This window comes from Clarias gariepinus, chromosome 22, assembly GCF_024256425.1.
Source record: "Clarias gariepinus isolate MV-2021 ecotype Netherlands chromosome 22, CGAR_prim_01v2, whole genome shotgun sequence".
Lineage (NCBI taxonomy): Eukaryota > Metazoa > Chordata > Actinopteri > Siluriformes > Clariidae > Clarias > Clarias gariepinus.
The window spans coordinates 20,158,135-20,184,395 of NC_071121.1; the positions used below are offsets into that span (position 1 = coordinate 20,158,135).

Genomic DNA, 26,261 nt, shown 5'->3' on the forward strand with positions numbered 1-26,261 from the left:
GCAATGGCCTAAACTGCTATAATACTTACACCCAACAGGTTTTTTAATGCAAGTGTGGACTCAATAGCTGTGAAATAAGAGCAATTTTATCCAAACTCTTGTGCAATAATATATCACTATAAACAGATATTTTTGGAGGGAAATTCCGGCTGGCTTAGATGGGTTTCTCATGCTGACACTTCCCTTCTCCACGACTTTAAAAACTGGAGCGATCTAGTTCTCCCCTTACATATAGCCTACATTGTCCATCTCTATCTATATACAGTGACAAAGAAGAACTATGTGAACCTTACGGAATTTCATGGTTTTCTCCATAAATACAATGTGATCTGATCTTCATCTAGGTCAAGAATATTGACAAATATAATGTGTCTAAGATAATAACACAAAAGAAATCTGATCTTTCAACCATAACAACAACAATCTAATCAGACCAACCATAAAAACCTCATAGTGCTAGTTGAAAAAGTATGTGAATCCTTCAGTTACTCACTCATCTTCTATACCATTTTTATCATGTATTCAGGGTCGCGGCGACCTGGAGCCTATCCAAGGAGACTTAGGGCACGAGGCAGGGTACATTCTGGACAGGATGCCAATCCATCGCAGGACACACACACACACACACACACACACACACACACACACACACACACACACACACTCTCATTTACATACTAAGGGTAATTTTAGGAACGCCAATTAGCCTAACCTGCATATCTTTAAACTGTGGAAGGAAACCAGAGTACCCGAAGGAAACCCACCAAGCACGGGGAGAACGTGTAAACTCAGAGACGGGAATCGAGTCTGGCCAGGAATCGAACCCGGACCCTGGAGGTGCGAGGCGACAGTGCTAACCACTACACATCCTTAAGTTAATGGCCTCAAGAAAGCTAATTGGAGTCAGGTGTTTAGCAAACCTAGAGTTTTGTTGAGTTTGGAGATGTAGACTAGACTAGGTTTTTTTTACTGATAAAAACCACTCAATACCTCGCCATGCCTTGCCAAAAAAAGCTTTCAGAGGATCAACAATCAAAAATTGTTAATTTACATAAAGCCGGAGAGTGTTACAGAGTGATTTTAATGACTTTAGAAATTCACCAGTTCTACAGTTAGGCAAACTCTACCAAAAAGTGGGCGCCCAGTCAAAATGACCCAAGAGCATGATGAAGACTCATCAATGAGGTAAAGAAACAACCATAAGTGACAGCCAAATATTTGAAGGCATCATTGGAACTGGCTAACTGTGTTCTGTGTTCATAAGTCTACAGTACATAAAACATTGAACAAGTAAGATGTCCATGACAGGCCACCACAAAGGAAGCCACTGCTTACTAAAAAGAATCTTGCTGCATGCCTGAAGTGATGCAACAGGACAATAACCCAAAACACTGGTGCAAGTCCACAACAGAAAATCCTGTCTTTTGGAGTCAGAGCCCAGGCCTCAACCCAACAGAGATGCTATGGAATGATTTGAAGAAAGCCATACACATGGGACTTCCAAAGAATAAAATCTAAAGCAGTTCTGTCAGTAAGAGTGAGCTAAAATTCCAACTTAATGATGATGTTCAGGTCTGATCCATAGCTACAGGAAGCACCTGGTTGAGGTTATTGTTGCTAAAGAGGGGTCAAACCAGTTACTAATTCCAAGGTTTCACTTACTTTTTCCACTACCATTTTAAATGTTAAATAAGTGTGTTCAAGAAAGACATAAAAGATCAAAATTCTTTTGTGTTATTATTTTAGGGACATTATATTGCCACTGTATTGGTTTATGTAGTCTGTTATTTTGTTCGGTTACAAGTGGCCTTGCAGACTACAAAAAACTATTACTATATTTTTTTTAATTGCAAGAAAACATGAATTACAGTATATTATCTGAACTAAATATTGTTTTTTCAAGACACAGCAATTGGCAACTGGTCTGTTCAGTAACTGGCTGCTTAGCAACCATTGCATGACTCTTGCATGGTTTCTTATGGACATACACAACACAATGTGTCAGATGAACTTCAGACATGTGCTTGATGCAGTACATGATTGTTTTGTGCTGGAAGTCACACAAAATCGACAAAATGTATAGTATCATAATATAATATAACCTCTAAAAAAGGTTCGTGCAACACCTTAACACCAAACATGCTGACATGCTGAAGTTCTGAAAACCCTTCTGTGAAAGGTTCACTTTTTTTTTTGCAAAGCAAGGAAACTGTGAATTTAACTGCATCAAGTGGTTAACAGTTTATCCTCCAACTATGTGACTAAGGCAGTGACAATGTGACTAACAACCTGCAAACTGCCCGGAGTTGGAAAAGGTGCTATGTGGTAAAATGAAAAGTAAAACTACTGAGTGTGTATGAATGTATGTACCATGTAAGTCTCTGTACAGATAGAACTGTCAGACAGGTGTTATTCAGCTTCTCCCAAAATAACAAGAAGAACCAAACACATTTAAAAATAAACTAATAAAATAAAACAAAATTAAATAAAAAAATTGTAATGATGTGATAAGGTTTGGGTTATATTTAGATTTTTGCTAAACATTAGGAATCATGTCAATAGAAAGTTCTGAAAAGGATAGCAAGGCAAAATAAAGTGTGTGTGTGTGTGTGTGTGTGTGTGGATACTCCAGCATCTGTGACTGAAAAAAGCAATAACAGGAAGAGCACAAAATACACAGCTTCACACAAACCTCTAAGTACAACCGCAAGAAGTACAGTCTACGTCTAGACGTCTACATGTTCAAAAAAGTACATGTATCTTTCTTCTGCAGAAACAAACGACAGTATAAATCTCGCTTTTTAAATAAACAAAAAATGACTTGAAGTTCTGGTCTAAACAGCTACTGTAGGTTATAACAGCATCGCCGCCCGAAAGAGTGGAGGAAGTTGAGTTGAGACTCTTACCTGAGTTCAGTGTTCAGACCCGCATCCACTCCAGAACCTTCCAGAACACCTGACGCTTTCTCTCAGAGCTTCACTGTCCGCTTTCACCTGCACTTCTCACAAACTCTCTACAACATTACCAAACTCTTCCGGCTTCAGAGCTGAAAGGCGGCCCCTAGACGTACACACACACGTACACACACACACTGGCTTCAGGCTATAGTGTTCATTTACCGTCAACATGTTTTGTAAGCTGGTTGTAAACAGTCAGTAAGTTATGTATAAATATCGCGAGTATCTCATTAGTGGATATTATCTATGCTAGTCGGAATTAAGACCAAATTTGCATTATGGAAAATACATTCATTATTGGATTTCTATTGAATAAATAGACGTCAATGAACACGTGTGAGCATGTGGTTGTTGTTTTCTTTAATAATGTAATCAAATATTTTACTAATTTATGAAAAAGATTTATGTCGAAGTTTGTTTTGAGTTTTAAAAAGTTTCGGCCACCCCTTCTCTCCATAAAAAATCAATCAGTAAATAAAACTTTTATTTACGGTCTAGCAGCATCTAGTGGCGACCATGTTTTTGCACAGTTTTTTTTTCTTCAGGTTTTGCTACTGTATCTATCCACACTCAATCCAACCATCCCATCTAGGAAGCTCTGTAATACAACTAGGGACCATGGAGACCAATGATGATTACATCTGGTCAACATTCACACACAATTTGACAATTTAGGAATGCCAATTAGCCTAATCTGCATGTCTTTAGACTGTGGGAGGAAACCCACCAAGCACGGGGAGAACATGCAAACTCCACACACACAGACCCCTGGTGGGAATTGAATCAGAACCCTGAAGGTGCAAGCCAACATTGCTAACCACTAAGCCACCATGCCGTTATCTATCCACACTGCCCTTATATTAAAAATACATTATATAAGGCTCAATATATTGGCCTGCATCAAGCAACAAAAATGACTAAGGAGAACTGTCTAACACATTTTTGATAAATATTGGTAAACTGTCAACTTCATAAAAGACCCATGATTGGAAAAAAAGAATGAAAAAATGAATGTAACTTAACTCTTACACAAAGAGAATATATTTCCTCTATATATTTACTGTCAATATATTAAATGAGTTAGTGTTCTGATCTACTGATCAATTGAAAAGATTTTATAATGTTAATATTACTCATTGCAATATATATATATATATTCAAAGATATATTTACAATATATATAATATATTCTATTTCAATATATTGAAAAATATTTAAGGAATATATATTCATATATAGAAATGTATTAAAATATATTCAAATGTATATATTAATGTATATAATTTTATATTTAACAGTATACTTCATAATATATTGAATTTAAGTAAATATATATTTTTCTTTATTTTGATTACAATATGCTTATTTGTTAATGTAGTTCAAACTAAATGGACTTTATAGGCATTAATCAAAGCACACAGACAAAGTAAAAGTATGTGTATAATTCTTAAACATGCATTAAGTTCCAGTATAAATATTATGGTTTTTGTCATCATTACAATATATATATATATATATATATATATATATATATATATATATATATATATATATATCCATACATGGCCCATTCATTTGTTGCAATATATTAATAAATATAAGCATATATAGTTTCCCATATATGGAAATTTCCTGTAAGGAAAATGCTTGCATTATACAAAAACATTGTAGAAATCACACATTTTAATGGTAAAAATAAGAGCACTTTCACATGCACATTGTGACAAGAGTTCACAGGATTAAGACTAAACAGCTGCATGGCTATGAGTAAAAAAAAATAAAAAATTGCTAATTAAGCTAAGTGGACAACACTAACATTGGGGAGCACTAACATTGGACTTCAGGGCAATGGATCAAGACAGGACTGCAGACCTATTCCAGAGACCCATCTGGGGAAAAAAAAAGAAGCACATGAAGTGATGCACCCATCATACTGTACATACTGTAGTGCCCACTTTACAAGCCTTTGGAGGCGCTGTTCAAATTCAAATTCAAATTGTATTCGTCACATACACAGTCATACACAGTACAATATTCAGTGAAATGCTTAGACAACTGCTCGTGACCTAAAAATAAAAGACTATGAATAGGAATAGGAAATAAATATGAAAATTAAAATAAAGGGTAAATTTAACTAGGGAAGAATAAAATAAAATATAAAAATTAAAGTTAAAAATAAAATAACTGTACAACAAAAATACACAATATAGAAAATATATGAAAAATATATGAAGAAATATAGAACAATAAGAGCAGCTGTACGAGTTGGTATATATTTATGCAATTTTTGTGTGGAATGGAGTTAGAATAAATGGTAATAAAAGAATGGTAATGTCTAGGGTTGTGCAATCCACATATTTAAAGTGACTTGTGCAGTGCAAATATGCTTAAAAGTGATTTATTTAAAGTGACTTGTGATAGAGTGATTTGATGACCACGAAGTGTAGTTGTGCAGTGGCCACTAGTGTAAACGAATGTCCAGAATGTCCAGTGTGTGTGTAAAAACCATATGTGTGGGTCAGTCCTGTGTGGTGGTGTGATTGAGAGACCGTATTGCCTGCGAGAAGAAGCTCCTACTCAGTCTCTCTGTGTTGGCCTTCAGGGAGCGGAATCACTTTCCTGACCTCAACAGAGAGAACAGTCCATTGTTGGGATGGCTGAGGTCCTTCACGATCTTCCAGGCCTTGGTCCAGCACCGCATGGTGTAGATCGAGTGCAGGTTAGGGAGCTAGTTGTGGATGGTGCGCTCAGCTGATCGCACCACCCACTGTACAGCTCGTCTGTCCTGCAGGGTGCTGTTCCCGAACCAGGTTGAGATGTTTCCCGTCAGGATGCTCTCTATGGTGCAGGAGTAAAATTTCCTGAGCACCTTCGAGGGCAGTCGGATGTCTCTCAAGTGTCTGAGGCGGTGAGACGCTGTCGGGCCTTTTTCACCACAGTGTTGATGTGACAGGAGCATGACAGGTCCTGCGTGATGTGAACGCAGAGGTATTTGAAGCTGTCCACTCTCTCCACTGGGCTCTCGTTGATGACGGGGGTCTAGTAGTTCCTCTCCTGCTTAGTGCTGAAGTCCACTATCAACTCCTTTATCTCACTGACGTTTAGAAGGAGGTTGTTCCTCTGGCACAAGTTCTCCAGATTCCTAATCTCCTTCAGGTAGTCCGTCTCGTTGTTATCAGAGATCAGGCCCACCACGACGGTGTCGTCAGCAAACTTAATGATGGTGGTGGAGCTGGTAGTGGCCACACAGTCATATGTGTACAAAGGGTACAGCAGGGGGCTCAGAACACACCCCTGGGGGGCTCCAGTGCTGAGAGTGATGGAGGCTGGGACATGTCCGCCCATCCTTACTGCCTGTGGTCTGCCAGTTAGGAAGTTGGAGATCCACTGACACATAGATGAGCTGAGTCCCAGGTGCTCCAGCTTGGTGGTGAGTGTGGAGGGAATTATGGTATTAAATGCAGAGCTGTAGTCGATAAGGAGCATTTTAACATAATTCCCCCTTCTAGTGTCCAAGTGAGTAAGTGATGTGTGGAGGAGATGAGAGATGGCATCGTCTGTGGAACGATTTGGACGGTAAGCGAATTGTAGTGGGTCCAGTGTGTCTGGTAGTAAAGAAATGATGAAGTCTCTGACCAGGCGTTCAAAGCACTTTATCACTACTGAGGTGAGGGCTACAGGGCGATAGTCATTGAGAGAAGCAGGGTGGGGTTTCTTCGGGACAGGAACAATGATGGACTCTTTGAAGCATGAGTCCAAGCACTGCTATGATCTAGGCTTGCTTTAGCTGGTCAGGTTTAGGCTCAACATTGTTGCCTTGGCCACACATGACCCTCTCGCCAGTTGACCGGTTTCCTTGCTTGGATTACTTTTGGTATGTCCTTACCACTGCAGACCAGGACATCCTACAAAAGCTTCAGTTTTTGAGTGAATTGACTTACTGTAACCACCATATTGTGTCATCTTCAATGCCAATAGCCAGTGTATGACTTTTTTGGCCAAGCAGTGTGTGTGCACACACTTAATAGTAGAAAACCACATTTAATGCTGATTTAATAATTAAAGGGCATCTTTAAATATTTGTTCAGTGCACGAAAACAAGGAACCCTAAGGAAATCAATGTAGACGTGGAGAACACGTAGAATATTAACAATAACCTGAGGTCAGGAGCAAACCAAGAGTCATGGAGTAGTATGGTGGAATTGCTATCATATATATTTATTCACTTATTCTGTCCTTCCTTCCATCATTCAATTCTTCTGCTGCAAGTAGGATTGGTTACAGTATCTTCCACATGTGTGTGGATCATCCTGCAATTCTGTGGCATCTCATACAAGGCTGAACTCCCCTGCCTTGTTTTTAGATAGGCTCTGTTTCCACAGCAACTGTTTCCAAGTTACTGAAGGTTTGAAATAAATTCAATTACTTTAGCAGTTTTAATTAGACTTTACTTGTATCATGGTACAAAAAGGTTTATTATGCACATCTAGCTTTTACCATACAAATTCACAGAAAAGTACAAATATGCTTCAAAATCCAAATTTTAAAAATGTTGTTTATTGCACTTAGAAAAGATACCATCTCGACAGTTAAAGTATACATCTCCCATTGCAAAGTCTTTGCATGGGACAGGTCACGGAATAATAGAACTGTACAATGTGCTGCAAGCAAGAAAAAAAATCACTGCCATATGAGAAGACAACAGCATGTTAAGAAACCTCTTTGCTATAAATGTAGGAAAAGTGTGTTAAAAATAACATGATAAATATCAGCTACTTAAAAAGCTAACCATCACCCAATTGTGCATATTACCACATTAACTTAGATGAAATCGCAGAGTCAGATCTCCCTCCCCGCCTTCCCCGCAAAATGAACTGCACCACAGACTGCACATTTAGTGAAGAAGAAATTATAAGTGAAATTTGTATTGGTGTTACACATACCTGATTGCTTATCCAAATTGCTAAATGTTTAAGAGTTTCGAGAAAACCATTTCTGAGAGTAGTTGGGACAATCAAAAAATAAAGGAAAAAAGTTATGTAAAGAAAAGGCAGTATGAATATTTACACTAACCACGGCCAGAAAATATTTACAACAAACCGTCCAGTGTCATAAGAACACTCAAAAGTGAAAAAAAGCAACCAACCACAGATGATAGGAAACAGTGCGTGATTGACTACCTACTCCCCCCTACTGCTACTATTCACAGATCTGATCACATCCTTATGCATAAATATGCCCTACAATTCATACAAACTTTCATACAAACTCGCTCTAAAACAGAATAAATCAGAGGCAAATTAAGGACGGAGGCTGGATCTAGCATGCCGTCTTGTGTCTGCACACAATCCGATATCCAGTGATGAATAGAATGTCAACGTGTCAGTTATTCATACATTTCAAATCAAATATTGTTCTACTGGTTGGCCTTTGAAAAGCATATGTAAGAATTAATATAGTTGCCCTTTGAAAAGCATATGCAATGTTAATAATTACTAAAACATTGTTGCCTCAGCATAATTTAAACACAAGATACAAGTAAAGTCTTTCAAAACACTAAAGGCAAGTGACTTTGTTGATTTGAAAGGAATGATGTACCTAACTTACAATTCAGACTAAACTACAAATCTGATAAGAAATGACAATATCAATAAAAATACAATTTATAGTTATAATAGAATTGTACAAAAATGTCTCCCTTAAGCAGAAAACTACACAGTTATGAAAGACTTTGCCAGCAGATTTAAGTCTTAGCAGAAAACACTGGATAATATCAGAAAAGTAAAACATAATATTAAAGGAAACAAAATCAGGGAAAAAAATATTTAGGAGGACATATTAAAGGCAGCTGCTTTATTTTGGAGTTTGGTTTAACACTTTATTTGCTTGGTCCATTAAACTTTTCCAATATGACTGTATTCCCTCCGCCACATGATGATCGCTGTTGACCATCTTGGCCCAATTCCAGTTGATCCCAGTTTTTTAAAAAACAAAAACAAAAAAAAACAGGGAACATGAGACAGGACATCTTCAAGGAAACAAGGAGTTTTAAACAGATGTTTATTGGAAGACAGTGACCGTATAAGACATCTCATCTAAAAGAGAACTGTAAAATAAATTCCAACCTCGTAAGAAGTATGAGAGGCTTCCAAGTCAAATCGGGACTTTGACTCAGCCCACTGCAGTCCCTCCCGTAAATATTGAGCGAATGGAATGCCTGATTCTTGAAAATTGCCGGATATCTTGTTGACAACTTGCGGAAGAGACGCATCTGTCTGTGGGATCTGTACGCACAATAATTCACCTTGAACATGATGGGCTGGGAGTTATTGCCACTTCCCCAGTGCAGTCCTGACCTTGCCCCAAGCCAGTTCAACATGTTTGGGCCATTTAGGAGTTCCTGGGAGGCCGGCATTTTAGACATGAGGAAAGCAGTCTGATCATGGCTCCGTCATACTAAGAAAATGTTCTAGTGAAACACTGGGATAAGTGAATTAGTGGTGCAGGGCATTTTATAGAGAAATAAATGTTATTCTGCAATATCAGAAGTCCAGGCTTGACCTGAACACCCCTTGTAAAATGATGGAGTGATTGGATATCCTTGATGGAGTGAACAGGATGGAGGAGTTGTTGGTGTGATAGATAAGGGGTTATAAAGAGGAAATGTGACCAATCTGAAGTATTTATAAATAAGAATATTTAAAAATGTAATAATACAGATGATTATAACCTTTATTGCCCTACAAATAAAAGGCAAATTAGAATTAATTTCTTTATTAGGTGTCTTTGTTTTTACTTTTGTATGGGGGTTATGATGGTTTTTTTTTGTGGTAACCATTTTGAGGCAAAAAAGTATGAGCTTTGCAAGGAACTGTAACAATCCTTGTGCTCTCTTTAAGGAGAATGGTAAAGCACAGCCTCTGATTGTTCTCAAGGCCACCATCCACCACAGGTTACAACAGCCCCAAAAAATAACTATGCTTGTCAGAATTAAATCACTGTGTGGCATTTTTATATAAATCTTTGTCAACTACTTAAAACTGCAAAAACTAAATATATAATAATTATAAACGTTAAAATAAAGTTAAAACAAAGAAATGGTTGCCTTTTTCCCCAAGTGAATGGGAACCCAACACTTATGTTAACACTTAAACCTGATTTGCCAAACATCTGGAATTCTTTTGTTTCCTTGGACTGATATAAAATTCCTATTTCGTTTACATAATGTAAAGACTTAATTTTAAATATTCAATACTTATCTACAGTTAATTTTCTTTTATTATGTAAACTGGTGAAAGCAGCTCTTTGCTCATTTCTCTGTGCAAGTCAATGGTCACACAGCACATGTCGTCTTTCTAAAGACAGCAGTTTAACACGTCCCTGATTCTCTCTGGCCTCAATTATCCCTCAGCCTGCTGCAGTCCCCAAAATGATCCATGATTTTTAAGTTAAGGTACAGATTACCTAGCCTCAGCACTTGATTACTAATCAGTGCACATGTAAAGGGTCACTTTAACACTCATGCTGTCAGAAGGTTTCAATTCTCTCTCCTGCTCCCAGAATGAACTGCTGTACTGGATTTTCTTTACAGGTTTTCTCCTGGTTGGTACTGTGGCTCCGTGGAGGTAAAATAATCTTCCAGGAAGCCTTGCAAGTATTCAAAAGTGGGCCGTTCCTCAGGTTCTTTTCTCCAACACGTAAGCATGAGCTCATGCAGTGATTCGGGGCACTCCGCCGGGCACGGCATCCTGTAACCACGCTCCACCTGGTCCAGCACCTCGCGGTTTACCATACCTATGCAAAACACAGAGAAAACAACACTTCAAGAATAAAATATTGACAAATGAAAATTATTTGCTTTGAAACATTTTTCTGTTTTCCACCTACCGAGCTCATGAATAGGATTATTAACTTGTCACAGTGATATAAGTCAAGGGGTGGGATATATCCCACATTCAGTGAACATTCAGGTCTTGAAGTTGATGTTTTGGAAGCAGAAAAAATGCGCAATTATAGGGATCTGAGTGACTTTGACGAGGGCCAAATTGTGATCGCCTGAAATTGTGAACAACTGCCTCAGAGCATCTTCAGAATGGCACACAAAGTCTTGTGGTTACACCTACCAAAAGTAGTCCCAGGAAGCACAACTGTTGAGCTGTCGAGCTCACTGGTGAACTTAGTGTGTGTAAATTCCCGGGAAAGATATGGCACCAGGAGGCACTACGGGAAAAAGGTAAGCTGGCTGAGGCTCTGTGATGCTCTGTGCAGTTAATATTCCTTTATTTGTCATGTGTGACTTACAGCACATTGTAATGATTTTTTCACATATCCCAGTTAGGAACTTCAAAGTTCAAAGTTCAGGGTCACCAAGGACAGATCTTCCCCTGGAGCAGACAACATTAAGGGCATTGCTCAAGGACTTGCTTACCTTGAATCCCTGACTTTCCTTTAACGGGAAAATGAGATTTGTAAATAAAGGATTGAGCATAATGAGTTTACTTGGTTTGCCAATTCCCCAGATCTCAATCCGATTGAGCATTTGTAGGATGTGCTGGGAAATAAGTCTGTTCAATTAAGGCCCCACCTTGAAAACTTTCAGGACTTGAAGGACTTGTTTCTACCATATTGGTGATGCTAGATACCACAGCATACCTTCAATAGCCTTGCAGGGCCTATGCTATAAAGGGGTCAAGGCTTTTTTGGTGTTTTTGTATATGTTTTTATGTTATGGCTGATACTAGTGTATGTATTTTATATCATACAAGTGTTTTTTTCTTAAATTTAAATTGAACATGTTTCTCTTTTCCATGTTTCTCTTTTTCAATTACAGATAAGATTAAAAAGGGAAAACCCACCTTGTTTTGGTAAAACATATCTAAAACTCATACCTTTTTCTCCAGATCTATAACGATTACATTCTGTTCATTTTGCAGAGGTGTTTAAAAATAGCTAGTATAAATAAAGAACCATGAAATATTTTTTTATTACATATCCTAATTAGGAAGCTGAGTTCAGAGCACGGAGTCAGCCCTTAATCTCATGTGCCCCTGAAGCACATGGGATTAAGGGCCTTGCTCAAGGGCTCAGTGGTGGTTTGGCAGTGCTGGGGTTTGAACCATCGACTATCTGATCAGTAACCCACCAACCTATAGCCTTAACTGTTTTAGCTATTACTGCCATAGTTAAATAATTTTTTTTTAAGTTGTACTTAAAACAATTATACTCGCACATTAGGACAATTCACAGACATGACAATTTGTTTGTCTATTCCATAACTAACTTTCCAATTAAATTTAATTAGATTTTGCTTTATATTGGTTTACAAACCATAAACAATTCATTCAAACATGTGTACCTGGATATGGCACCCTGCCTTTGGTTGCCAGCTCAGTGAGTAAAACCCCAAATGACCAGACATCGGATTTTATGGTGAAACGACCATACAGAGCAGCTTCCGGTGCAGTCCACTTTATAGGAAACTTCGCCCCTGTTCAAACAGTTAAGGAGGTGCAATATAAGATAAGCTGGTGTAAGATGGTGTAGGCACACGTAAAGCAGTCGGTGTCCTAGATAGTGAGAAATACTGAGATAAAGACAGCTAGCTGTCTCACTCACCCTGTCTCGCAGTGTATTCGTTGTCCTCTATGAGGCGAGCAAGGCCAAAATCGGCCACCTTGCACACAAGGCTCTCTCCCACCAGGATGTTGGCAGCCCTGAGGTCCCGGTGGACGTAGTTCATTCTCTCCACATACGCCATGCCAGAGGCGACCTGAGGACAGCATAACAAGAAGCACACTTGAACATACTGCATAATGTAGTGTCCAACAATCAAGTGTGTAGTGCACACTGAATAAAAGATTTATGCCCTAACAAAAATCATACACAATACCTCTAACAATAGTTGTTGTGCAATCAACCCAGGGTAAATAATTGAATTTAATCATTAAATTAATAATTAAGTGAATTACCTACTGAGACATTCATAGCAGCTTCTCATTTGCTTTAAATCATGAGAAGCTATATCTGGACCACCTGAGACCACCTACTTCATTTTCAAGCTATAATAACTGTAGCATAAAGAAATCAAAGGGAGATTTATGACTGATTTACTAGTGTCCAAATTGTTACAGGTAAACATAGTAAAAACAAAAAGACTATAATACTGCACATTATCTTGTATGTATGTTTTCCCTTTACTTGACATTCGGTGGCATATTACACTCCTCAAACTACCGGCATATTCATTTATATTTGTTAAATTATGTTACTTTTATTGCAGTTGAGTGTGTGAGCTGCATATATAGGCCATATGCACATCCCACAAGTTAGCATTCCCAGCTATAAAACCAGTCATACTCCATTCCTATCAACACTGGTCAGCTGCTTCTTCCATTAGAACTAATTAGTTAGCTTACTTGCCTTCTGACCCCATGTTGCAATTTAGCTGTTTACCGGTAGCTAGTATTGCTACCCAAATGTGTGCTTTAGTTAAAAAAACAAAAACAAAAAAGAAAGTTAGCTATTGACTCATGGTGTATTTGTTATGGTAGTAATGTTACTATGCCACAGAAGCCAAAACTTGTATTGAGCCGGAGAAGGCGCGCCCAAATGAAGCCTGGCTTCGAGGCGCGTGTCGGTTTCTTGAGAGTCACGTGACCAATGACAAACGATGTTGCGCGAGTCACGTGAGTGAATCATTATGTTAAAGTTTTTTCTTCTTAGATTCATAAATCAAGATTTCACAATGAACTTTACATTTACTTCTTATACAATATATGAAGAAGAAAAATGCAGACAAAATCTTTTGGCTCATATTAATGACCTCAATTTATTTCACAGGCTTGTTAGGTATATTAATGTTAGCGTTTATAATAAAAAAGAAAGAAAGAAAGAAAGAAGGAAAATTACTTTGCTATATTTGTTCTTCAGATTTCCTTTCTATTCTAGATCTTCAGTTAATTTTTAAAGCCTTTTTGAGATGTCAATTATGTGCATAACATTTCCTTGAACAGTGGATTTTCAAACAAGATACACACACACACACACACACACACACACACACACACACACACACACACAACTGTCATACAACTGTCAATGATGAATGCATCGTTACAGTACTTGCAGCTGCATGTCCCTATTAATTGTGCTGCTCGCGAAGTCGCGATCACGTTGCTACACAAAATTAGTCCCCTAGATGGCAGTACAATAAGCCCTTGAACGAAGCTTCATCAAATGAACCTTTTGGTGAAACTATTGGTTGGGAAGCCTCAACACCTAAATGAGGCTTCACCTCACCATTACTAGTATTTGGGATTTCATCACCTGTGAGGCCATGTCTACGAGCTGAGGTAACCGCAGCATCTTCCCCATGTCGCCTTTCAAGAAGTCAAGCAGACTACCTGTGTGCAGGCAAATCAGGAAAAGGTTTTAGACAATAAAATGCACATTTTAAGCCCTAAGACTACTATGTATTCTTCACATATGTATTTATGGTGAGTGTGGTTCTTTAAGGTGCCTGTGTATATTATACATCTTTATATATAATCTATAAATAAAAGAAAAAAAAGATGTGCAAGGATAACAGTTATTTCAGCTATAGGTATTTTATCTTATTATTTTGACAATTATTATTACTACCTTGGTTCATATACTCCGTGACAATATAAATGGGTTCTTCTGATACCACAGCGTAGAGCTGCACCAGCTTCTCATGTCGTAGTTTCTTCATGACCTGAGCCTCCTGCAAAAAGGCTTCTGGAGACATGGTCCCTGGCTTCAGAGTCTTAATTGCTACTCGTGTTGTCCCGTTCCATGTGCCTAACCAGACATGTGAATTTTATTGACTTATTCTACTACAGCACAAGCTGAATAATAATAAGCTATTCTCTAACACACAAAATATACAAGAATCTGGGTTAAACGTGTGTGAGAAGTATGTTGCCATAAATTTTGGCATATTCATTATACTGTAGATGGCTTATAACTATGATAAACAATATCTAAATCACATTTAAAATGTCACACATTCAAGAAAAATATATATAATCATAAAAATACTGATCATCTAGGTTTAGGTTACCTGTAAACTTAACATTATTATTTATAAATGGAGAGATTATACTTAAATTGCTAATTCCAAATCATATACAATAGTGTTAAGAAGTAATTTAGTGTAACTAGGAAAGTGGTTAGAGTTTATGTAGTTGCAATAAATATGCAATTAACCTGTGCTCTTAAATCTGTGAATTAAAAGTTACCTGGAAATTAATTAATTCATGTTTTATTGATTGTCCTTACCCATCCAGACCTCTCCAAAACAGCCCTGTCCCAGTTTCACGTCTAGACGTAAAGAATCACGGGGGATTTCCCAGGCATCCCGAGCCAAACCCTGAGTCTGTGGTGGTTTCAGCATTGGACACACATCGGTCAGGCAGTGGCACAAGCCGTCAGCATGCTCTGAGATAGAGAAATTTCTTGTGAATGAAGACATAAAACCTTTTCAAAGACGTTTCAAACGTGAAACAGGCAGATGGCTGTAGTGTACTGAGAAATATTTCTACCTTAATGATATCCAAGCATGATTAAGAATGCTGGAGTTAGAAAATTAGTGTAGCAGGGCATTATATGGTAATTAATAAATATGTTTTTAATTTCACAGAACAGTGTTCTGTTCTGTGTGTATTCTGCATCATCAAAAGTCCCGGTTTGACTTGAACACCCCTTATATATTTTGGGGGACTAGAGCAAATCATTTGCTTATAGAAAAGTTACATTATGTTTTTTGTTTATTTGTTAAATCGCCTTTTACAGTTACAGGGGGTGCCAAATAGTCTTCATACAGTACATGTATGATATACTAGTTTTTTATTTATTAATTTATTTATTTTTACAATTACACCTAGTAACACCCGACATGATTTTATTACAAGTTAGAGAGATGACTTTATTGTGTCTTCACAAAGAAATTGGCAACCATTTGACCATTTTTAAAATTAAATGGAAGTTTTTCTGAAGACTGTTAATTTTCTTTATGTAAGGCAACTTTGGACACCCTGTATATTATAAGAGTAAATCAAGTGTCACAACTGTTTAGTTCTGTGCATACAGATGTGATAAAGATATGTAGAAGATTCCCTATGAGAGCAAAATGTAATCAGGCACCAGTGGGGGAAAAAGATAAAATTGGCAAATATTTTTCATTTTTATCAGTTTCAAGCCTAAAATATTACATGCTACAAAGCAAAACCTTCATTGGATTGCTCTTGTGTTGCTTGATCTTTATACTGAAAATCACGTGACCACATCTGTGTTCTGCCTTTCACAGATTTTCACAAAATGCATTTTGCTCTTATATGGAATCTTCACCATAGACATTGCCTTTGTTTTTTTTATTTTAATTTTTTGCAAAAAAGAGTCAGTGACTCACTGTGGTAATGGCTGACCAGGTGCTGAAGGTTATTAAACTGCGTGCGAGAGGTAATGTAAAAGCCGCCGCTGTCCAGCTTCCGGATTTTATAATGCTTCACATTCAGCCCTTTAACGGTGTCGTAGTCCAGGACAGACAGACAGTAGGCACCTGGTTTGTTAAAAGCAGAACGGAGTATTAAACAGCAGCAAAAGATACAAACTACAAAATGGACAGTACAAAAAATTGCATCTGTGCAAGAATGTCACTAGAGGGCAGTATTATAAAAACATTGACAAATGTGTCCCACAGCACGTGCTCTTTCCTGCTTCTCAGATTTTTTATTTATTTTTTTGCTGTCATTCTCTTGTCTTCCTTTTGTCTGCACCCCTAGCCACCATACAAACCAAAAACATACGAATGCCCCCTGCCCTCGACCTTTTTTTCTGATAAGATACACACTATTCCTTGATGCCTGATGAGATGCCGGTCCTCTGACCATCCTAATGCTTGGAGCCATCACTTGCTTTGTTCCGCTTATCTAGTCCAACGTTTGCTGTGAGATTCCTCTGGTATCTCTGCTCTCACATGCATCTGTGAAAGATCTTTTTTGCATATCTGCACATGCTAAAAAATGTTGCAATCATTAAAGGCAGCAGATAACTTGATATTGATATGATAGCGATAGAACTCCACTGAAATCATGAATAACGCTGATCCTTGTGACTCCATTTTTCCATTTGCATTTCCATTTGGGCATTTGGCAGACGCTCTTATCCAGAGCGACTTACATTTTTTTTTTTATCTCATTATACATCTGAGCAGTTGAGGGTTAAGGGCCTTGCTCAAGGGCCCAACAGTGGCAACTTGGTGGTTGTGGGGTTTGAACCTGGGATCTTCCGAACCGTAATTCAATGCCTTAACCACTGAGCTACCCCTGGCCACAGCTCTAAACTCCATAGTTTAGAGCTGTGGATGGTTAATGACTCATAGTCGTAATATCGGTGTTCTCTTTTGAGCCTTTTTTCCCCTCATAGTCTCTTCCTCATGTTTCTTCCCCTCTGACTTACACATCAGGAACAAATTTAAATCTATATCTAGATGTCTGTAAAGCTGCTTTTGAGACAATGTCCATTGATTAAAACACTGTGTAAATAAACAAAATGAAATAGAATTGATAATGTGTGAACCAAATACCATTTTAAACTGTTTTAATTACAAGCTACACCATATGGCCAAAAGTATGTATTTCTTCAATAACATTAAAATGACTGCACACCAGACCTCCTGATTCTAGATCAGCACCTGACCTCACTCTTGCTGCTCTTGTGGCTGATTAAACAAATCCCTACAGCTATGCTCAAAACTCCAGTGGAAAGCCTTTCCAGAAGAGCTGAGATTATTATACCAGCAAAGGGGGGTCAATTCTGGAACAGGTTGTTGAACAAACACATGAAAACACAGGGTAAAAAAGTCATGACCTCGTTTCATATATACACAAGACCTCATTTCTAAATGACGACATTTCATTTGCATGTATTTCCCTGCATTCAGATCATGCTGCATTCACGTATTCGCTTATTTGCTTTAAAAAAAAAAGCCCCAGATTGCTATATCAATCACACTCATTAGTCAGACACACAGTGTAAAACAAAACACTATTAAGTCACCAATCAGGCCAGAGATTAGTGAATGTTTCAGTTATGCAAATCGATCACTTCTTTCATCTCTCTTCCTTATTAACAGCGTTCCGCTATTACTCAAGTGATGTGTAATAAAGCGGGCGATACAGCTTATCAGTTTCCTTGATGGTGCTGGAGTAGCATGCCATTACTTTCGTGTTGAAAACCATAGAGTGAAACTTTAAGTTTTCAGATGATATTTTTGCTCTTTTAAACTTAAACTCATACTCAGGTGTTTTCACAAATCATAAAGCTCAATATCACAAAGCTGCGATATTCCAGCCAATCAAAGGCTAGAGGATGGACAATATCAGCCAATCAGAAGCTGGATGCCTGCTTTGCATCGTCTCTGAATTCATCATGCATGTACCAAACCATTATGTCATTTATCTGATGTTGTGGTTATCAGTGCATGAGTGCAGTGTTATTTTTGTCAGCACAAGGTACCTGTCTCACACATGTCTGAACCCACTTACCCACATGCATGCACTTTTGTATGTGTGCACCAAACATTATATAAAATACATCATACACTGCATGAAAACAGCTGTATCCGGACAAATATGGGTATGGTAAATCCCCGCTAAATTTTACATTTGCCAGATGTATGAGGCAGAGTGCTTAGAAAGGTAGTATGCAAAAGGAAATTTTGTGAACTGACCAGAAACCTCATGTATGTGGATGTATATGGGAATCGGTGAAACTTTCTAGGAATCCACTCAGCTAGTAGTGAGATGGCTGTGAGGTGTAAAGGCCCTTTTGTATGTTGATGACTAGCAGAAAGAGGTGCCGGGTAGGGGGGGTTAGCCATGGTGTGCCTTTGTCTCTTCAGCGTCTTGATGCACTTGAGAGCAAGTTTGATGAGAGAAGACCGCAGGAAGAGTCCTGCCATGTGCATAAAAGAGCTAAGAGGGCACATAACATGGGCACTGCGGTACGTTAAGCGTTATGTGAGCTGACAATATAGTAGTAAATTATACCTTGCCAAGTTAGCCTAAGCACTTGGCTACAAAAATAATTTTTGTTACTTGCCTTGTTGTAGGTGTCTAGCTTATTTAACAGTTTGTGACGTCCGAATTATACGATGTTTAAAAATGTATGTATTAAAGTTTTCAACTTTCAAAAGGGTCTATCTTCATACCTGCCCAATAACCAATCAAGTCACCAATCAAGTTATAAGGGCTTGCGTTGGGCAAAATAAAAATGGGTAATGTTCCAATAGATGTCATGTTTTGTTTTGTTTTTTTGTTTTTTTTTAAACAACCAATTAATGTTAAGATAAAAAACCATTGAGGAGGTGCAGAGCTATGCAAAGGTGTAAAATGCAAATGAAGCTTGAGGTGTGAATGTCTCCTGACAAAATCCTTGAGTGGATTATTCGCCATGGCTGTACCATGGAAGGATTCCTCAGCAAGATACATCCGAATTGGTATCAATCCGGAAATATCCTAGCTTGGTGGAATTTGATGTACTTCTGAAAATCAGTGCTGTGTACGGGAGTTTCCTAGCACAGATACACCACTTTTCATGCAGTGATACCATTTTTCTTTTCCTGATGTGTGTATAACTTTTTTTGCCTGACTCTCTCTCTCTCTCTCTCTCTCTATATATATATATATATATATATATATATATATATATATATAGTTGTTGTTATTCAATTCAATTCATTTTTTATTTATATAGCGCTTTTAACAATGGTCATTGTCTCAGAGCAGCTTCACAAAGCGTATACATACTGTACAACAGTACTTGTAATTCAAGACCTTGCACAAATTTTTTTACTTGAATTTAAACACACACACACACACACACACACACACACACACACACACACACACACACACACTACTGTCTGAACAGGGGAAGGCATGTACAGTTCTAATTGGTATATAACTCACTGTATTAGTTCTTTAAATCTGACACATTGATTCTAGCTCTTACACAGACTGAGAACAGATCAAAAGCTAGCTTATATTGAAATATACTAGAAGAATGTTTAGAGCAATAATATATATTACCTAACAAACTTAGTAAAATTTGCCTTATGCTGATAAAAACTATATAAACTAACAAAAGCGATGAGAAAGCACTGTAGTTGGCCAAATGTCCAAAGGCCAGAAATGCTATTTATTTATTGATTTATTTATTATTATTAATATTCTGTTTATTTTTAACAAGGTTTAGGTTACTCAAGTTACTCAAGGCAAAGCACTTCGTAGAGTACACTTTCTTTTTTTTTCTATTGTTTTACTTGCAATAAATGTTTTAGTTTAAAAACCTAAAATCGTGTAACAGTATTATGATCTCAATTTCCATGGAGAAGAATCGAGAATCATGGCACCCTAATTGGTCGACTGTCCAAATATTTTTGAGCGTAATTTGGAAACATATCTGCTGTTTAAATGCATGTGTTGTATAGATATTTGATGCCAGTTCCTGTAAACACCTTCTCCTTTCCTCACCCTGGACATCCCCTACCTACAGTACTTCCAACCTCCACAAATGCAATCACACACAACGCAGCACTGTGCACGCCTACATACACTCACGCCCCGATTGATATTTAATCAAGCCAGCTGATCTACAGATTACAGGAAGTAACAGAACTTCTATGCAAAAATCATGGTTCCTATCTGTCTATGTATAATATTTCCGTGCTGATTTTTTGCACTGTAATTATAAATAAATAGTGTAATGAAGTAAAAGTGTAATAAGTATTAATTATATTTTTCATGTTAAAAAATAAAATTCAATCAAAAATAATAATAATAATAATCTACGCTCACCTTTGGTGGTCTCACTCTCTCGGACCAGGAAAGTCCCCCTTCTGTTCTCGAGACTCAACAGCAACCTTTCAGAGTCCCTGCGGGTAATTTTTCCAAAGAACCATCTGCAATGATGGAGGGAATGATGGAGACAGTTTATACAACAGCACCATTAAATTCTTAACTTTGACTGGTTGATTGATTATCCAGAACAGCATGGCTGTGATAACAGTTCTTGCTGTAATAGTGACAACTATAGTACAGTAACAACTTTCTGTATTAACAACAAACACAAGGACTTGCTGTAAGAGATGCTGTACATAGCCCTATGTAAAACTATTTATCAGTCATAAGGTTATTTTTCCCCCCGGAATAGTGTTTAGTATGAAGCAAGGCTTTGTGCTTTCCAGTTACTTGTCTTATTTTTGTCTTATTAACTTTAAAAAGTAAGACAAAACTTGTTGCAAAGGTTGTTGCAAATTAACTTGAACTTAAATGGATAAAAACTTTGCTGTGATCACATTGGATCATTACAAATTATTCTCATAATAAGCTGAATGAAAGCATGATGAAACTTAGCAAAATATAAGCCAAGACATTCTCATATGGCTGTCTCACCCATAAATAATACAATAAATAAATAATAAAAAGTTTTATGCATTAAAAATTGTACTGTATTGACTTAATTTCCCATTAACTTAAAAAAAAAAAATAGTTCCAAGTAGTCAAGCTTCCTGTTCTTTCCTCAGTACAATATGTGAAATTCTTGTTCGTGGCATTCATACGTGCAACAAATGCAGTAGATGCAGATTAGATTAACTGACTCGATGGTGCCGTGTTGTGGGTCAGACTGCCTCTGTACTCGTGCAAGGCTTGAGGAAGCATGAGGAAGTAGAATAACGAGTTATTGTGAACGGGAAGTTCACAAGAAGTACGTATATGTGTGTGTGTGTGTGTGTGTGTGTGTGTGTATAAACAAAGTCAGTGTACGTCAAAAATGCTGGTGCTAGAAAAAAGGTGCTAGAAAATCTGTTTCTCATAAAAAAAATATAAAACATGAATGATGACAACGATATTACAAAGTCACTCCTGTTACTAAAAATACACACATCATTTGTCTACATAAAGTCTAAAAACAGAAATCCACCAAAATAGACTTTAATAATGCACAAAAGTAAGTAGGAAAGTAAGAAAATGCCAATCAAAACAAAAGTAAGTAAGGAGAATAAAAGGAAATGAGCAGAATAAAAAAATTATACTAAAAAAATATATTACTCTTCAGCTTGGATGGAGTCGGAAGGAGCGACGTAGTTGCTGGGGATGTAACCACGTTGTCCTGTGGTGAGTGAGCAGGCTAGCCACCAGTCTCCTTCCCTGAAAGACATGTGAATGTGGTGTGTGACTTCTTAGAAGTGTGTGTTTGTGAAGGTTTTTATGAGTCAGAATTTATTAAATGAAATAAAGAGGCACTAGAATTTTAAACCTGAATATCAATTAAAAAAAACAAACAAAAATGGTTAAAAACGGGTTAAATGCAACAATTAGTTATTTAAAGGCTAAATGCTAAATGATTAAGGTATGAGAAACATGGGTAGCTGCCTGGGGTGACGAAAAAAAAATTACAATGGTGGTGACATTTGGCAATTTATTTATTTATTATTATTTTTAAATTACTCATTTCCCTCATGCCACTGTTAGAGTCGTGTACTGTACCGATGTCCACCAAATATATCAATAAAAGGACAAGAAATATATAAAGCCATCAGCTGCCCACTTCAGAAACGAGAGTAAATGAAGGTATGCATGTTAAATCTATGAGTGAATTATCATGCATGTAATGAAATATGCTAGTACAATAAATATTTATGTTCATGTTATATTTATGCTGCTAGCTTACATGACACTGCATATAATTCCGCACAATATCGTACACGATAAAGTGTGTAGCCTACAGCAAAACCATTACTAGCACATTATACTGTAGCTTTGGTTAACTTCCACTGACATACTTCACTTATACTGACTTTCCTACGCTGACATCTGTGATATATTAATTTATGATATCATGTGATATATTGAGTGTTTTGCGGTGCAAGCGCCGAGAATTTGTTAGTACAGTTCATTTTGTTCTTATTAACTTCAATGGAGACAAAAAAGTAAATAACTCTCTACATCTTTTATAAAGTAACTGATAACAGCAACCACATGAACATAAATAAATAAATAAAGACAATTACTGTGCTCTGTGTCTTTCATTTTTTACTTTAGTTTTATAGAACAGAATAAAATTGGCATAATGGATTGCAATACAAAATATTGACTTATTTTCAATATTGATTGATTGAGGTACCAAACTGGTCTCTGCTGTATTTTAAGCTGTGAATTATCAACATACTTAAAACAGGGAAGTTTCTGATGCAGTCTCCGTCTCCCATGCTAGGAGCAATAACGCTGGCATTTTCCCACTACAGAGAGCTGCTGACTCAACACACAACCTCCCAAACTCTGTGAGAAATCTCCCACATTTTAAAAACCCATTACAAACTTGTCTGTTATGACATGATCGATAACAGGCACCATAAGATTGCAGTGTGTGGGTGGACATTACAGTGTGTTTTGTAACAATGCAAAAGTGTCATGAGTTATTCATGCTTACATCACTGTAAAGATTCGATCTTAAAAATAGTGGAAGATGGGTGTCCAAGAGGGGAAAAAAAACAGTAAAAGGAACAACACAGACTGAGATTAAGACAGAATTGATTAGGCTTATGTCCATGTCATTATGTAACACGATCAAAGCAAGATATTCACTGCATGAGAAAATAACCTGGACATTTTTACATACACTGTTTGTATCAACATATTTGTTATTATAAATCCTCGTGATCAACATGATTTTAGCAGGATAATGCAATGAAAACTTATAGGAGTGGGACTAAACAGCTGTGTGGTCATGAGAAAACCACATGTTCGTGAAACTAAACAGAAACACAAACTTGACTTTGCTAGGGAGCATAAAGAGTGAAGTTTGGAGTCATGGAAAAAGAACATGTGGTCTGATGAGTCACGATTTACCCTATACCAGAGTAATGGGTGTGTCAGAGTAAGAAGAGAAGCACGATACAACCAGTAGTACCCACTGTGCAAGCCCCTGGAGGCAGTGTTATGATCTGGGTTTTTTCAGTTGGTCATGTCTAGGTTCAGCAATGTTATGTGACAAAAGGAAAAGAAATCAGCTGATAATCTGAATATACTCAATGACCGGGTTATCACATCCATGGCGTTTTTCTTTCCTTATGCCACGGGCACATTCCAGAAATCAAATTGTAAAGGGTGGCACTGGAAGCATGAGAAATCATTTTTACACATGACATTGCGTGCCATAATCGAATGTTTGGGAAGGGAAAAAAATGTTTTTGGTTATTTTTGGCCTACTTTCTAGATTTGAGCCATGGTGACAGGTTCTCGCTATTTGCAACACACCCTTCTTCTCTGGAAGTGTAAAACTGGGTAAAACTAGATGAGCATGACAAATTTATGTTGAAGAGAGGAGCAGTATGTACCTACCTGCAATTCAGTTTTCTCCTGTGTCCGCACATGAGAGGAGAAAGGGAGGGAGGAGGTATGAAATAGGTTTGTGGTTAAAAACAAATATAGCAGGAAGTAGAGCAAAGCTATAGAGCCAAAATCTAAAGAGACACAGGAAGTCAACTGAACAGGTCAAGAGAGAGAGAGAGAAAAAAAAACTATTTAAAGGATGCCTTAAGGTAACAAAGAGATAAAAGGCATTATAATTAAAGTAAAATGTACTGGTATGTACATCGAAGATACCAGTAACAGGATAATAGTTCTGATAATTAAGAAATATCATGGATTTTTTCTAGTATGTATGTATGCATTTTTTTTATGTTGATGTTCAATTCATAGTATATCAATTGATGTTTTTAAATCAGATTTATATCAGTAACTTTATAACAGTTTTTGGACCCTGTTCCAATCCCTTGTTTTTTCATTATAATGTAATACAAGTGCATTATATCACCCTCTCTGATAACTGCTTCCTATTAAATGTGTAACAATAGGTTTTAATTTGATTGCCATGTTTCTAATTAAGGGAGATTCGCTGCTTTCTCTGGCAGTGATCACTGGAATAACAGAGAGCAAGCAAATACCCTTTAACTCCTAGAGGGTAAGCAGAGAAAAAAAATGTGCAGCTGTGAGCAGAAACCTCCAAAAAAGGCGTGCAGTCAAGGAAAAAAGTTGGGAAAAAGTAAACAAAACCAAAAACACCATTCAGCACATCTCCAGTGCTTAAAGGGGGAGTCTGTTCCTATGGTTACCAGAAAGTTAAAAGGGGTGGGGGGTTATACACTCCGTAGTGGTGCAGACAGAGGATAGACATGTGTGTGTCTGTATGTGCATTTGGCTGAGGAGGAATTACGATGTGCTGCAATATGATCATCACAAGCAGCATGTTTTTTTTTCTAGTACAAAATGTGGTGTCTAAGAAATGATTGCTTCAGCATTGAGCAAGAGGGTGTGTGTTTGCGCTTTCTTACGTGTTGTTGACTATCTGAAGCCGTTCCCCTTTCCTAAATGACAGATCGGAGGCAGTACGTGATTCATAGTCATACAATGCCACAAATGTCGTGACGCCTCCTATAGAAAGAGAAACAGAACACAATCAGGGTAGATTTCATTCAGTTGATGAGAGTAAATTAAACACATTTTAGGCACATTTTACACAGGTTGACAAATAAATTAATTAATTAGCTAAGCCTAACAATAAAAAACTCAATTTGCTTGGCTAGTCCTAGTCCTATAACATAACTCAAAAGTATGATGAGCTAATTTTACGCATTAATACAGACAGAAATGTGGACAAGCAGTTAAATGCCTGGGAAGGATGACATTATGTAGCTATAGTCTTCATCAATCCCCAATAATAAAGTGTCATGTTTGTACCCTGGACAACTAGGTAGACATTGTCTGGTGAGAAAAATCAGCTGTGAGTGGTACTGTTCTCTCATCATATGCAAAAACATTATTTGAGTCTTTATGTTGGCTCCATGAAGTGCTTGAATACAAAGTGACTGTGCTGTGCTAGTATTGGGGATTAGGGTTTGTATTGCACTCTTATGCTCAGTTTAGTCAATGTTTCCATAGTCAAGCTTTGGAATGATTGTCTAGCAGGTTTAGTGTGGATAATGCATCAGGTCGAGAGATTTTATAGCGCAAGCTGCTTGTCCTGGGTTCCTGAGTTTGCGATTTTCCACCCTTGCTGTAGGTAGATTCAGCCTCCCATCATTAAAATGCTGATTCGTAAATAGTTCGTTTATTTTAACAATGGTCATTGTCGCAAAGGAGCTTTACAAAATAAAAAAAACATGGAAATTAAATAAATTAAAGTGATGATGGCCAAGAAACCCCCTCTGACATGACAATA

The 26,261-nt window shown here is 37.4% G+C and overlaps 2 protein-coding genes across 6 annotated transcripts in view; both read right to left on the reverse strand.

The window, feature by feature from the left end:
- mical1 (microtubule associated monooxygenase, calponin and LIM domain containing 1) overlaps positions 1 to 3,031 on the reverse strand; it is a 39,075-nt gene extending 36,044 nt beyond the window's left edge. The window contains exon 1 of the mRNA XM_053482546.1: positions 2,907 to 3,031. The gene's annotated coding sequence lies outside the window, so the exon portion shown is untranslated. The remainder of the gene's footprint in view (positions 1 to 2,906) is intronic.
- Positions 3,032 to 7,492: 4,461 nt separating this feature from the next.
- The window catches only part of src (v-src avian sarcoma (Schmidt-Ruppin A-2) viral oncogene homolog), a 44,676-nt gene continuing 25,907 nt past the window's right edge, over positions 7,493 to 26,261 (reverse strand). For all 5 annotated transcript variants that reach the window (XM_053482566.1, XM_053482568.1, XM_053482567.1 and 2 more), the window contains exons 3-12: positions 25,375 to 25,474; positions 22,091 to 22,189; positions 20,837 to 20,940; positions 16,387 to 16,536; positions 15,258 to 15,416; positions 14,598 to 14,777; positions 14,283 to 14,359; positions 12,573 to 12,726; positions 12,313 to 12,444; positions 7,493 to 10,751 (exon numbers count right to left, since the gene is read on the reverse strand). In XM_053482566.1, the coding sequence (XP_053338541.1) occupies positions 10,543 to 10,751; positions 12,313 to 12,444; positions 12,573 to 12,726; positions 14,283 to 14,359; positions 14,598 to 14,777; positions 15,258 to 15,416; positions 16,387 to 16,536; positions 20,837 to 20,940; positions 22,091 to 22,189; positions 25,375 to 25,474 (1,364 nt within the window). In that variant the 3' untranslated portion in view covers positions 7,493 to 10,542. The remainder of the gene's footprint in view (positions 10,752 to 12,312; positions 12,445 to 12,572; positions 12,727 to 14,282; positions 14,360 to 14,597; positions 14,778 to 15,257; positions 15,417 to 16,386; positions 16,537 to 20,836; positions 20,941 to 22,090; positions 22,190 to 25,374; positions 25,475 to 26,261) is intronic.